The sequence below is a fragment of the Oryzias melastigma genome, unplaced genomic scaffold (assembly GCF_002922805.2).
Source record: "Oryzias melastigma strain HK-1 unplaced genomic scaffold, ASM292280v2 sc00301, whole genome shotgun sequence".
Classification (NCBI taxonomy): Eukaryota; Metazoa; Chordata; class Actinopteri; order Beloniformes; family Adrianichthyidae; genus Oryzias; species Oryzias melastigma.
In genome coordinates, this window is record NW_023416914.1 from 123,712 (window position 1) to 139,352 (window position 15,641).

At 43.3% G+C, this 15,641-nt stretch overlaps 1 protein-coding gene across 1 annotated transcript in view; it reads right to left on the bottom strand.

Moving 5' to 3' along the window:
* LOC112140930 (NACHT, LRR and PYD domains-containing protein 12-like) overlaps nucleotides 1-15,641 on the bottom strand; it is a 96,792-nt gene that overhangs the window by 43,327 nt on the left and 37,824 nt on the right. The window contains exon 6 of the mRNA XM_024263950.2: nucleotides 9,880-10,050. Within this exon, the coding sequence (XP_024119718.2) occupies nucleotides 9,880-10,050 (171 nt within the window). The remainder of the gene's footprint in view (nucleotides 1-9,879; nucleotides 10,051-15,641) is intronic.

Sequence of the window (15,641 nt, forward strand, 5' to 3'; positions counted from 1 at the left end):
TATGTATTTTACTATTTGTTAATGTAATATACAAACTTGATTCATTGCTTTTACCAAATAATATTACTTTTTATAATAATATTAAGTATTTATGCTGTATTGTTCAGAACTAAATTACTCTGTAATTTACATTTGACTTGTATAGCTTTTTTTTCCAGAAAACATTTCCAAGAGCAAAATATATCTTTTAGTAAAGTAGATAATTTTGACGGGCTGCACGGTGGGGCAGTGGTTAGCGCTCTTGCCTCACAGCGAGAAGGCCCCGGTTCAAATCCCGGCTGGGGGATTTGAGACCTTTCTGTGTGGAGTTTGCATGTTCTCCCCGTGCATGCGTGGGTTTTCACCGGGGACTCCGGCTTCCTCCCACTGTCCAAAAACATGCCTCATAGGTTAATTGCTGCCCCAGGGCAGCTGTGGCTACAGTAGTAGCTTACCATCACCAAGTATGAATGAGGTGTGAATGAATAATGGATGCACAATGTAAGCGCTTTGAGTGTCCTGAAAAGCGCAGATAAATCTAATCCATTATTATTATTATTATTAAATTGCCCCTAGGTGTGAGTGTATGTATGTGTGTGTGATTGAGGCCGGGTAAGGCTCCGGCACCCCCGCGAACCCGTAAGGGACGAAGCGGACAGGAAGATGAATGAATGATAAATTTGACAGAAGATTGGTATAGAATTGACAAAAGCAGAGATACTCCCCCAGTAGAAAGTACTTTTTTAATCTCATGTTTAATTAGAAAAGTTGTTCTAATATATTTTTTCTTTCCTATATTCATCTGTGATTTCTTGAAGAAACCTTGAGAGCCAGATACTTTTGAAGCTGAACAGTCACTTTAAAGAGGGATTTTTTTTTATTCTTTTTTTTTAGGTTTTAGATAAAAATTATCTCTTGCAGCAATTCTCATTCAGTTTTTTATGCTGTACACTCTTCCACTAATTTAAATTTAGCATTACACATAGATAATCTTGTGTTTGATCTAAAGAAATATGTTTAAGTTCAAGGAAAACTGTATTGTTTGAAAGGTTTCTAATTTTTGCGACAAAAAACAAAGGAAAATAATGAACAATATCTTGGCAAAAGGACATTGTTTTCCGAAAAAAGAAAAAAAAAACTCACAATTTATTGTAAACTTGTTGAAGCAAATGTTGCCTAATGTTTTATTTAGCAAAAAAATATATGTATGTTTTTTCCCCAGATTTATTAAAAGTTGGATTATAGCATTGTTTTTTTTTTGTTGTTCTTTTATGACAGAAATGGGATGTTACTCATTAATTACTCAGTACTTGAGTAGATTTTAATTCAAGCACTTTTTTACTCTTACTCTTTATAAATTCATATTTGTGTATGTTAAATTTAGCACGACAAATGATTATATTTAAGCAGATTTCTTTTAATTTATTTTCTAATATGATGTCAAATATGATGGGGTTTGATGAAAATGTTGGCAGTTGTGGGAAAACCTCGCAGCATATTAAGTAGTTCTTCCCAAAATATTTGTATTTGGGGACAAAAATAAAATAAATTAAGTGCTGTGTGGTTTCTATTTATTTTTCACAGAATGCACACATACTATCAATCATATTAAATCATAATCTTAAAGATAGATAAATGTAATTTAGTATTCTTCTTCTTCTAATAAGTTCCGGCAGGCTGTACACTGATATGTGTAATGCTGCCACCCACAGGTTTTCAGTAAAATGTAACTGAATCCTAAAATATGAATCAGTTTGACGGAGAAAATGAAGGAGTGCTTTTCTAATCAACAAATCAGTGACACATAAAGGCAACACAGATTGAAATGAAAAAGTGGAATCGCCACCTTAACGTTGTGGAGGGGTTTGAGTGCTTGAGTGATCTCAGGAGCTATGCTGTCGGGGGCTTTTGCCCCTGGTAGGGTCTCCCATGGCAGACAGGTCCTGAGTGACGAGCCAGACAAAGAGCGGTTCAAAATCCCCTTTATGAGTGACAACACCAGAGATACCGCTACGTCGCCCGGATTGGCGTCACTGGGGCCCCACCCTGGGGCCAGGCCTGGGATTGGGGCTCGGAGGCGAGCGCCTGGTGGCCGGGGCTCCCCCCACGGGCACCGGTCGGGTCCAACCCGAAGGAGCAACGTGGGATCACTCCCCAGTGGGCCCACCACCTGCAGTGGAGCTCTGAAGGGGCCGGTGCATTGTGGTTTGGGTGGCAGTCTAAGGCGAGTGCCTCGGCGCCCCAAACCCCGGGCATGGAATTTGGCTTTTGGTAAATGGAATGTCACCTCTCTGGGAGGGAAGGAGCCTGAGCTGGTGCGAGAGGTTGAGAGATACCGACTAGATATAGTTGGGCTCATCTCGACGCACAGCCTAGGCTCTGAAACTCGAGTCCCTTGAGAGAGGCTGGACTCTCTACCACTCGGGAGTTGCCCATGGTGAGAGGCGACGGGCTGGGGTGGGCTTACTGGTGAGCCCCCAGCTCAGCTGCCAGGTGTTGGAGATCGTACCGGTGGACGAGAGGGTCGTGTCCCTTCGCCTTCAGGTGGGGGACAGGTCTCTGACTGTAGTTTCGGCTTACGGGCCAAATAGCAGTACAGAGTACCCGGCCTTCTTGGTGTCTCTTGAAGGGGTACTGGAAAGTGCCCCCACAGGGGACTCCGTTGTCCTCCTGGGGGACTTCAATGCCCACGTGGGCAATGACAGTGGCACCTGGAGGGGCGTGATCGGTAGGAATGGCCTCCCTGACCTGAACCCGAGTGATGTTTTGTTGTTGGACTTCCGTGCACGTCATAGTTTGTCCATAACGAACACCATGTTCGAACACAAAGGTGTCCATCAGTACACCTGGTATCAGGACACCCTAGGTAGGAGATCGATGATCGACTTTGTAGTCGTTTCAGGCGATCTCCGGCCGTGTGTTTTGGACACTCGGGTAAAGAGAGGGGCTGAGCTGTCCACTGATCACTACCTGGTGGTGAGTTGGATTCGCTGGCAGGGGAGGAGGCCTGAAAGACTCGGCAGACCTAAACGTACTGTGAGGGTCTGCTGGGAACGTCTGGCTGAGCCCTCCGTCAGGGAGGTCTTTAACTCCCACATCCGGGAAAACTTCAAGCAGGTACCGAGGGAGGTTGGTGACATAGAGTCCGAGTGGACCATGTTCTCCACCTCTATTGTCTCTGCTGCTTTCCGGAGCTGCGGTCGCAAGGTCTCTGGTGCCTGTCGTGGTGGCAACCCCCGAACCCGGTGGTGGACACCGGAAGTAAGGGTTGCCGTCAAGCTGAAGAAGGAGTCCTATCAGGCCTGGCTGGCTTGTGGGACTCCAGAGGCAGCTGACAGGTACCGGCAGTTTAAGCGAGCTGCGGCCCGAGCTGTGTTGGAGGCAAAAACTCGGTCCTGGGCGGAGTTTGGTGAGGCCATGGAAAAGGACTATCGGTTGGCCTCAAAGAGATTCTGGCAAACCATCCGGCGCCTCAGGAGGGGAAAGCAGTTTTCTGCAGGCACCGTTTTCAGTGCAGGTGGGGATCTGCTGACCTCAACTGGGGACATTGTCGGGCGGTGGAAGGAATACTTTGAGGATCTCCTCAACCCTGCTGACACGCCTTCCGTTGAGGAAGCAGAGGCTGAGGACACTGGGGTGGAACTGTCCATCACCCAAGCTGAGGTCACCGAGGTAGTCAAAGAGCTCCTCGGTGGCAAGGCTCCAGGGGTGGATGAGGTTCGCCCTGAGTACCTCAAGTCTCTGGATGCTGTGGGAGTGTCTTGGCTGACACGTCTCTGCAGCATTGTGTGGCAGACAGGAACCGTACCACTGGACTGACAGACAGGGGTGGTGGTTCCCCTTTTAAAGAAGGGGGACCTGAGGGTGTGTTCCAACTACCGAGGAATCACAATCACACTCCTCAGCCTCCTGTTAAAGTCTATGCCAGGGTACTGGAGAGGAGTGTCGGTCTGATAGTCGAACCTCGGATTCAAGAACAACAGTGCGGTTTTCGTCCTGGTCGTGGAACAGTGGACCAGCTCTAAACCCTCTTCAGAGTGCTGGAGGGTTCGTGGGAGTTCGCTCATCCAGTCCATATGTGTTTTGTGGATTTGGAGAAGGCGTTCGACCGCGTTCCCCGTGGTGTCCTGTGGAGGGTGCTCTGGGAGTATGGGGTCCGGGGAGCCTTACTCAGGGCTGTCCGGTCTCTGTACAACCGGAGCAGGAGCTTGGTTCGCATGGCCGGCAGTAAGTCAGACCTGTTTCCGGTGCATGTTGGACTCCGGCAGGGCTGCCCTTTATCACCGGTTCTGTTCATAGTCTTCATGGACAGAATTTCTAAGCGCAGTCAGGGGCCGGAGGGGATCTGGTTAGGGGACCACAGGATTTCATCTCTGCTCTTTGCAGATGATGTTGTGTTGTTGGCTCCATCGAACCGGGACCCTCAGGACGCATTGGAGGGGTTTGCAGCTGAGTGTGAAGCGACTGGGATGAGGGTCAGCACCGCTAAATCTGACGCCATGGTCCTCGTCCGGAGAAAGGTAGTTTGCCCTCTCTCGGTGGGTGGAGTGCTTTTGCCTCAGGTGGAGGAGTTTAAATATCTTGGGGTCTTGTTCACGAGTGATGGAAGATCGGACCGTGAGATCGACAGGCAGATTGGAGCTGCATCTGCTATTATGCGGTCGCTTTACCGGTCCCTTGTGGTGAAAAGAAAGCTGAGCTATAAAGCAAAGCTCTCGATTTACCGGTCGATCTTCGTTCCAGTCCTCACCTATGGTCATGAGCTCTGGGTCGTGACCGAAAGAACGAGATCCCGACTACAAGCGGCTGAAATGAGTTTTCTCCACAGGGTGGCTGGGCGCTCCCTTAGAGATAGGGTGAGAAGCTCAGTCACCCGGAGAGAGCTCGGAGTAGAGCCGCTTCTCCTCGGCATCGAGAGGAGCCAGTTGAGGTGGCTTGGGCATCTGATCCGGATGCCTCCTGGAGGCCTCCCTGGTGAGGTGTTCCGGGCATGTCCCACTGGGCGGAGGCCCCGGGGAAGACCCAGGACACGCTGGAGAGACTATGTTTCTCAGCTTGCCATGGAACACCTCGGGGTCCCCCCAGAAGAGCTGGAGGAAGTGGCCCGGGGAGAGGGAAGTCTGGGCATCTTTGCTTAGACTGCTGCCCCCGCGACCCGGTCCCGGATGAAGAGGAGGAAGGTGGATGGATGGATTGATGGATTATTGGAAGAGAGGTGGTTATGGAGTTGTGAGGCGACAGCTTTTTCAAAGATTTTTTAAATGAATGCAACATTTGAGATTGGGCGGATATTATTGAGATTGGTGGGATCTGATCCTGGTTTTTTTGAGGATGCAAGAGGAACGGTTCCAGTTTTGAGGGAGGCGTAGATGATATTTATAATGAGAGGAGATAAGGAGGGAAGAGCAGCCTTGACCAGGGCAGTTGGAACTGGGTCGAGCTGACAGGAGTTGGTTTTGGATTTTTTAATGAGTTCATTGATTTGCTCTACTGAAGGCAGAGTAAATTCTGAGAGTGGCTGATGTGGGGAGAAAATAACTGGTGACATTGTGCTTGAGGCAGAAATAAGTTTAAGCTGATGGTGAATATGGTGAACTTTTGAGGAAAAAAATGATGCCAGGGTGTTACAGAAATCAGAGGAGTATAAGTGGGGAGGGAGTGAATTCGGGCAGGTTGTTGTACGTGAGAGAATGGAAAATGGGGCTCTTGAGTTGCTTTCTGATGAATTTATTAAGCGAGAGAAATATTCTGCTTTGGTTTTGGATATGAAATCTTGATAGTGGTGAATATGGCTATTGTACATGTCCTTATGAATAGTGAGACCAGTTTTCTTGGAGAGTCTTTCTAATTGTCGTCCTTTTGCTTTAAGCTGTCTGAGGTTGGGGGTAAACCAGGGTGCAGAAACATTGAATGAAATAGACCTGGATTTAACTGGAGCAATAGTATCAAGAAGATTATGGAGGTTGCAGTTGTAATGGGAAGCCAGTTCAACAGGAGTGGAGAGACCGTCAGTGCTGGGAAAGTTACTGATGAGGGAGGATAGATGGTCCAGGTTAATGTCCTGAGTTTTACGGAAGGATATGGTCCGTGGAAGCTTGGATCTGGAAATTTTGAGATTGACGTGGAAAGATAATAGCATATGATCAGAGAAAGGGAGGGGGTCTGGTTTACAGTTCACAGGTGTGATACCTGAGCAGCAAACAAGATCTAATACATGATTCTTGATATGGGTGGGAAAATTAATATGTTGAGTTAAACTAAAGCTTTCCAGACAGGAAACAAGTTCTTTGGTGAGGGAGTTATTAATTTTGTCCATTTAAATATTAAAATACCCTAGAATTATTATATTAGGTGAGAGAGTGGAAATATGAGTAAGTAAAGCAGAAAAGTCAGTGATAAAATTTGCATTTGACTTTGGGGGGCGGTAGAGAGCAACAATAATAGTTGGAGCAGGGCCAGAGAGCTGGCAGACAGTTGCCTCAAAAGTCTCGTAGGCGGGGACAGTCACTGGAGTAATCTTCCAACTCTCGCGATAGATCATCGCGAGACCTCCTCCTCAGCGAGTTGAAGTCATTTGGCTGCTGCCAAGTCTCTGTAAGGCACATAAAATCCAGCTTGTGGTCGAGGAGAAGATCTTGGACGAGATGCCCCTTGCTCGTGAGAGAGAGGATGTTTAGAAGACCAAAGTTGGCTGTGGTGCTGGAGAGCTTGGCAGTAGCCGCCCGAGGTAGATGAGTCAAGTTGTTGGGATCGGCGTGACGACCAGAGTTTCTCTTTGGGCGACGAGCGGAAGACCAAAATGCCTTGATGGGGTTGGAGTTGTCATCGTGGAAGATCCGACGAGAGCCACGGTGAATGTATCTCCGACGGGGCTGGTGTACAATGTCCGGGTGCTGGAGCAGCGCTGGCGGCGGTGAGTTGAGTGGAGAAGAGCAAAGCCTAGCAAAGTCAGCGGCTGAGTACTGGAGCAGAGCTGTCAGTGGATGCTTTACAAAAGACAGGATGATCCAGGCGAGGAGAATCCAAACACAGTTTATCCACATTGTAGAAGTCGTTGGAGGGGGCGATAGAGCACCATCAGCGGCTGCTGCCCACCACTGAGAGAATTTCCCCATTGTGGGAGTAACAAAGGATTTGATTGATTGATTGATTGATTGATTGAGAATGCAGCAGGTACGCTAGCTCACACACACGGCATAGGAGCTTTGCTAAACTTTAAGGTTAATTGACCGGGTGACAGACTGTGGCTAGTTTCGAAAAGGCTATAGCCGTGGAAATAATGCATGTTGGCAGCAATAACTTAGTCCACAGTAGCACAGGAACTTGGAAAATAATCACAATTGAGTCCAGGGAGCAGCGGCACCCAAAACGCGCCAGCGTTCACTCGAACCCAGAAGTACGGAAGCACCAGGCATTAAAGGGGGTTCATTGTCCGGCCAGCTTTGCGACTTATACTTTTGGTCACAAAACGGAATAGAGAAATCGTTCGACCACCCCAGAAGCTAAGTGACTGAACGGAGCAGAACCAGCAGAACCGCAGGTTCCCTTTCCCTCTACACCTGGCCTCCACGGCCCGCCTGAACCATCCAGCTCGGAACGGGATCAACCACCCTTCCTGGCAGAACAGATCCAGATCTCCAGACCGCTGGTGAGAAGTCGAACTTCGCTCATACAGTCAACTGCTGGTGGTTAGAACAAAGATTAAGTATTTTTTCAAGAGTAACATCTTTGCCCCGTTTTGAATTCCTCCTTTTTAAGAATAGCTTATTCTCAGATCAGTAACACCACCCTTTTTATGCACGACACACACTTAATGCATCCACACATTTAGCTTTTTCCACCTCAATATTGTGTGTCTTTTCTTCTCATTTACTTATTTCTAGTTAGTAGTTAAAGGTATATTCTGTGTTCCAGATATGTTGATTGCTTTCCATGCTTTTACGTCCAGTATTTCTGCTTGTTTAACCTCATGTCATTCAATAAATATTAAAAAGGACATCGTTGTTTGATATCATTATTTTCTTCTTTGTGGCAAAGTCCCTTCACAGGGTAAAGACACTCACGCTAAAATTGAGAGACTGATGAATTGATTACTTTATTGATTAGAAGTAGCGGCTAATCATTGATGAGTAATATTTTCCTTCATTACGAAGGTGGTGCCCCAAGGATAATTTTATTAAATTTCCGTTTAATAAAGTTTATATTGTTCAACCAACTTTGGGATTGAATACTTCATATTCACCCCTTTCACGCTACATTACTGTTTGTTCACATGAGGGAGAGACAGAACACAGCAGGTGTAACAATGACAACAACAACACAAAAACTGACAAAATGAGTGACTGTGAAAAAAGAACAAACATTAAGAAACATTTCACTGTTATTGGTAATAGGAAGACAGGATTTAGAATCTGCATGAAAAGAATCTCAAACAGAACCAACTTTAAAACCAACCTGTGCAGAACCTGAGAAGAACTTTCCTCAGAACTGATCATTACTGACGAAAGAAAACCAGATCAGCTTCACAAAGATGAGATATTTGATAAATTCAAACCTTTACCATGATTAGACATTTTCTTCATTTTATTTATTTTAATTTGCACATTATATTAGTGTTTTAGGTTGTGGTTGTTGTGTTTTGTATTGATTCACTTTGAATGTTTATTTTATATACATTTTTACCTGGGAGGGAAATCAAATCTTCAAAACATTTTACATTTATAAATATAAAGACGTTTTTTTAATTAGTTTTTAATTTTGCTCATAAGTTGATATAACTATTGATAAGTTAAATAAACAACACAACGACCTAAAGAGTCAAAAGATCCAGATCACTAAGAAGAGTCCTGTGTGAGGAGCTGCAGGTCTCCAACATCTCCAAAGAACCATGACAGGAGAGGATTCCTGATTCACTGGTTTAATTTTTTGAATGTTTTAGTTTTATTTTCTCTGTGAAGATTACGAGATTGTTAAAATGTGATTGTGTATGGCTCTCTGGAAAAACATAATTGTTAGGTTTGGACACACCCTGTAATTGTTACACTTTTCATACTCCGGCCCCCCATGAGAGAAGAAACAGTTATGTGGCCCTCACAAGAAAAAGTTTGAGGATCCGTGATTCAAAACATTGAAGAAGCTTGAAAGATTCATTTATTTACTGCCAAAAATATTTGGAGAATATTTTTTTTTTTGCAAAACTGAATGAACATTTTTGCTTTTTTAATTAAGATCCAATTTTGCAGTAAAATATGAAATAGAAAATCTGTTTAAGCTAAAACAAACTACAAACTTTTCTTTAAAAAGAAAAAACCTGCTTTGTGTATAAAACAAGTGAACCTGAAGCCCTGCAGAAAAACACTATACTAGAGAAGACCAACTTTTAAACCCAAATAAAACAATGATTTAAAGCAATGAAAGTCATTCAGTGAATTGTAGAAATAGTGTGTCAGCACTGAGATCTCTGAGCTTTTCTAGACGTTTCTGTAGTTTTAGTTTGAATGGGTTTTCTATGATCTTGTGTTAAAGCAGGAAATGAATTCAGAAAAGATGAATTAGAATGTGAAGAACAAACAGCAACTTGACTGAAAGCTCCACATTGATGGAGTTCTCTTCCTGTCACTTCTTTCCATGTGTGGACATCATTTTCCAACTGCTAAATCCTTTGAACAGGAAGAGAACTCCACATTCTTCATAGCAGGAAGTGGAGGATGAAGAATCTGGAGACGACGTGCTTCACACAGTACTGCCAGCTCTGTGTTAGAGAGCTGATTAAAGAATAGTTCACAGCATGGAGACACAGAGATGTCACAGACTCAAGAAGCAGGAAATGAAGTTCTAGTGATGGAGAACATGAGCACCAACAACACTCACAAACACAACTGAAGTTTTCTGTTTCCTTACGTAAGAGTCTCCAGTTTACAGTCTGGACTCTGCAGCCCCTCAGACAACAGCTTCACTCCTGAATCCTGCAGGTTGTTCCAACTCAGGTCCAATTCTTTCAGACATGATGGAGATTTGAGGACGGAGGACAGAACTTCACAGCTTCTTGTGGAGAGTTTACAGCTCTCCAGCCTAAAAAAGATGAAAAATGAAATAATTATTATTGTATCCATTTTAGAATCCATATTAACGTGTTTGTAATGGTTGATAAATCCTCCTCCAAAGCTTTTTTAGAGGCTTTGATAACTGTCAGCAGCCTCAGCAGAGCTTCCTCTGAACTACAGGATTTCTGCAGGTCAAACAGTCTAAATCTGAAACCTTGATGAAGCTTCTTAGCAGGAACAATGTTTGAGATCTCATCAAATAAACCTTTAGGCACATTTTACAAAACTAAGATGACTTTACTGATGAAAACTTGATTTGTTAGATCATATATTTTTAAAACTTCTCTATTTATCTATTTTGCTGATTAACTCATCAATCCATCAATCAAACTTTATTTAAAACTTTGATCTAAACATCTACAACACAAAGTTCAATAAAATTCAAACACAAACATTAAATAATAAATTAAAAAAATTATAAAAAAGAGAAACAATGATAGAATGTCATGAACTGAAATCAAACTGTCATTTATTTTACATTAACATCAGAACAGAGTAAAGAAACAGTGGAGATAGAAATAAATACATAGAAATGAAATAAAATGTGACAAACATAAAAGATAAAAGATCAGAAAACAGACTCAAATAAAAACTAGAGCTGTCAGGCGATTACATTTTTTAATCGCGATTAATCGCATTTCCCAAGTTAACTCGCGATTAATTGCATATTAATATGTGGCCTTTTTTTTAAGAAAAAAATGTGGAATTTAACAGTTTAACAATTTAAAGTTCTAAATTAATTATGAAAACAATAATGGCAAAATGTATAGTTTACATCAGAAATACTTTATTTTGTAACGATATATGGAGATAAACTTTCTTAACAATAAAAGGCTGTAACATAAAATGCCTAACAAAAGCCCAAGTGCAAGTGAAGGGCATTTTAAATTCAAAACTTCAATCAACGTTCAGTAAAATAAAATAAAAAACATCAAAATAAAATTTCCATAACACTTTCATGTTCATTTTTTGTGTGGATAGTTTGACAGTCTGTTACTGCCACCGCGTTCTCTGGCTGCAGCTCGATGCAGCGACGTGTCCAGCGGAGCTCACGCCATGAATATGCCGGCAGACAGACCGCTATGCTGGGGTTGGATCACGCTTAAACCTCCAGAACATTTAAAACATCCCCCTGTGCCCTTGCTGTTCAGAACGTCGGGGCTCCGCAGCTCTCGGGACGCGGCGCCGGACGCGAGCCAGTACCACCAAACGTGGTATTGGACGTGAACCAGGGCCGGGTTAGAGTGCAGGAGCTCTCCAGGTCCTAGCGTCGGGCCGGTTTTAGCTAGCAGCTCGGTGGTTGGAGACCCGCCCTTGATCTAGTGAGAGCAGCCGGTGAGACGCCCGCGCGCGGTAAGGAAAGGGACGTATGAGAAAATTTGCGATTAATGCGTCAAAAAAATTGTCTGCCGTCAAGCACATGTCAGATAAACGCGTTTTTAACGCGACAAATCTGACAGCCCTAATAAAAACATATTAATAAAAATAAAAACATACAAAGAAATAAAATGTTAATGATTCAAACGTATATAATACATTTCAAATACAAAAAGGTTCATTTTAATATTGAAAAACCTTAAAAAAACATGTGAGAGTTTGAAAATGAGTGTAAATAATTGTTGGTAAAGCAGCACCTGAGGACCTGAGAGTTCTGGGGGGTCTGTGAGGTAAAAGAAGATCTGAAAGATAGGAAGGACTGAGACCATGAAGAGATGGAAAAACCAAGAAAAGAATCTTCAATTCTGGAGCTGCTTTAGTTTCTTTCCATTTCTGTCAACACTTCCTGCTGTGGTTGAACTATTTCTGCTGGTCCTCACTAAATCATTCCAATCATCAGCTAGTTCAATGTTTAGAGAGACTTTTGGGAATCACTGAGAGACCTGCTGTTCCAAGTGTTTAAAGAGGCGCTCATGAAACCAAATAAAGATCATAGAAACCTAGAAAACTACCGTCCAGTTTGACTTTGAAAGAATGATTGTTATCATCTAGATACACTATACAGTGTTCCTCCACTTATTTGGGTTTCTTTATTTGAGGTTTCACGTATTCACAGATTTTTTTTCTGTCACGTGATTCTTCTGGTTTGTCACAGAAGTCAGACAACTCAAGACTCGTGTATTAGAAGGAGTTGCTCCCCTGCTGAGGTTATCTCTGCACAGCAGAGCCCTCTCTGGACCACAGAGGGGGGCTCCTCCTGTGGTTGATTGAAAACATTGCGTCCCCTTTTGTGATTCTTTGCGTAGTTGTTTGGACCTTCTCAGTTTTTTACCCGGTTCCGGGTCACGAGCAGTAGATGTGTGTCTTCAACTCTCCTTGTTTACTCTCGCTTTTAAAGTCTTTAGAAGTTGCTTTTAAAGCGACTTTAATCACCAAGCTACTGCAAAACAGCTACTGTAACGAGGAGAGTTGAACATGACACAGAAGAAAAGTTTTGAAGCCGAGCTCAAAATGACTGAGCTCAAAATCTGTGGAAGATGTTGAGGATGTGTACCTATTCGGATTTCTGATAATTGGATTCCTCCTAATGGGGACCGGAGGATTTCTGATTTATCGGGCAGTCTGGGAGCAGAAGACGGAGAGAGGCGATCTGTCGGAGCTCTGTGGAAAGATCCTTCGGGGAGTAGAGACTCAAAATGAGAAACTTTCACAAGCGGATCAAAAGCACTGTGCGTGTCTTGCCCACCTGAGCAGGGTGCTCGCGATTCTGGAACTTGTGCCAAAGATGAATGCCAACTTGGAGCGAGTTTCTGCCCGAAGTGAGGGTGGACTGGTCTAAATTGCCCACATTTTGGATCAAAATCTGCCTCAAAAACGCAAGACCAGTCAAGGACTCAACTAGCAGAACAAACAACTGCTGGTGCCTGAAAGAATGTTATCTAATCGGACCCCCCCTTCAGAGGCTGAGGACGCCGTCCTTGGTTTCTCAAAACATACCCACTTCTACAGAGTTTAAACAGCAGCTGTGTGGAAAGGATGATACGTGCTGCTCATCTCTCCTTGACCTCGGCCATCCCTCTACTCACCCCCTCCTGTGCATTGTCTGGGAGGTGCGCCACGTAGCTGCACTCTTGGACTGATCCACAGGCACCCCCCCCACCCCACTTCCTCCTACCGACTGATCCTCATGTACTGCGTTGTGTCTGCATATGTGCTTCTGTGTTAATGGTGTAGTTTTTTTCTTGTATCTACACATTGTACGCAGTGTTGAGATGCAACTTTTTTTGTCACCAAATGATCCCCCCCCCCTCCAATATTGTTAACTAGCTACACCCCCCACTTATAAAGGTGCGCTGCTCACTGCTGCACCTCAGTCAACTTTGAACTGTATTTGTGTACCTCTTGTTGTATGTCTGATCTTGTTCGGGTTGTACTGGAACAAAATTTCGTTGTCAGTGAAAGCTGTGCATACGACAAATAAAATCTCTTGAATCTTGAAAATCACGCTAGCAGTTATTCAAGCTAAACTGATGCCGATGCTGCTCTTGGATGCTAAAATATCAACTCCGATGGAGCTTGAGGCCACTGAGGTCACTGCTGCCACAACTCGTGGGAGATTTCTAACAGGAAAAGGCATGTAATGAACAACGAAATAATCGCCAAGATCACCTGGAGAGAAGAATGCATGTGTCATGGTTCAACCTGCAGCTTCTCCCTCAAACCACCAGAGGGAGCGCTCACCTGAGTTTTGAACACATTCATCTGCCCTTACCTGGATTAATCTTCATCAGCTGTTTCCCATCACCTCATCACTGCCATAGTATTTAGTCTGGCTTCTCACCACAGCTCACTGCGAAGTCTTGTTTGCCCTGCATACAGACCAAGCGTTTTCTCCTGTGTCTGTCTCCCTGTGTTTTGACTCCTGCCTGAATCCTCGCCTTTCCGCCTGGCCCCTGTGTTTTGACCTCAGCCTATTTTCTGACCATGCCTTGCCTTGTCCTGTGTCTTCATTAAAACCTTTCGTTTGCACATGGATCCACATGTCTCTGCCTCTTCGTCACAGCATGACATGGATCAACAAGTACAGATGAATAATGTGATTCTCACGGGACTTCAACTACAAGCCCGAGTGCCTCCTGGTGCTACTAATGCTAGCATAGGTGCTAACTGAGCTGTGATGGATGTTAACGCGACCATAGAGAATCAAGTTGGAGTATTTCTTGCGCATTTCCTTGGACCTAAATACTGTTGAGGTCTGTCATCCGCTTCCTCAGAGAAGGATAAACCGGTGATCCTGATCAGGTTTGTGAATCGAAAGCATATGATAGCTCTGATGAAACAACGTACACAACACCTGAAGGACTCTGCTTTCTTTCTTAATGATCACCTTTCCAAATATCACCCTGATCTGGCTAAGCACGCAAGAATATTACGCAGAAAGAAAAACATCCACAAAACGTGGATTCTGAACTCCAGAATCTTTGTAAAACCACTCGGACCACCGGACCTGACGAAACCTCTGGAAATAAAAACCATGAACGACTGTGAGAACTGTGAGATGACACATGTTTGAACCTTTAATTGGAACAAAATGTGAAATGTGAACTCCAGAAATCGCTGCATGTGAACTTTGACACGATTCTCAGTTGAACTGCGGACAACTTGATCACAAATTTCTTGAAATGATAATAACTTCACAGTCTCTCATTCAACGAAGAACGATTACTAGGCCTTAAACTTGTTCCTAAACTGTTATGTATCACTGATTCTGCACATATTCTTGATTTTTTCTTCTCTTTTCTACTTATCATTACTTTTTGTATTATTATAATCATTCTTCAATGAATACAATCTGCAGAAATTGTCTTTTTTAAATGAGAATATTTTTAAATTTTTCGCCTTAACTAATGTAAATGACTTTTCTTCCTGGTAATGGTTATCATCTAGGAAGGCTATTTGCATTGATTGTTGCTGGAGCTTTGGGGTTTGGGCTTCTGCCATTGATTAATGTGGATGATGCTTTCCTGATTATAATCGGCTGAGTATATTTAGATTTTTGGTACTGATTAATATAAATGACTTGTCTTTGGATGTTTTACATCACTGATCTTAATGATCCTGATGATCAATGGTTCGGTCAACGTTCTTTTAAATTGTATTTTAGACATTAAGTCATGGATGGCAGAGAACTTTTTACAGCTCAACCAGGACAAAACAGAGGTTTTAGTGATCGGTTCTGAAGACAAGAGAGAGTTTGTTTTATCTAAACTAAAAAACTATAAAACTCCTCAATGCGTGAGAAACCTGCGTGTGATTTTCGACTCTGAGTTTAATTTTATTCCACAAATTAAAAACATAACAAAAACAGGATTTTATCATCTTAAAAATATTGCCAGTGTCTGCCCATTCCTCTCTCTTGCCAGCACAGAGGTGCAAATACATGCTTTTATTTCAAGTAGACTAGATTACTGTAATTCCCAGCTCTCTGGTCTTCCCAAAGAAAGGATATAAAAAGGATAAGATTTTAAAATCGCTGCATTGGCTCCCTGTGAAATTCAGAATTGATTTTAAAATTCTTTTATTGGTATATAAATGTTTTTACGGTATTGGGCCCTCTTATTT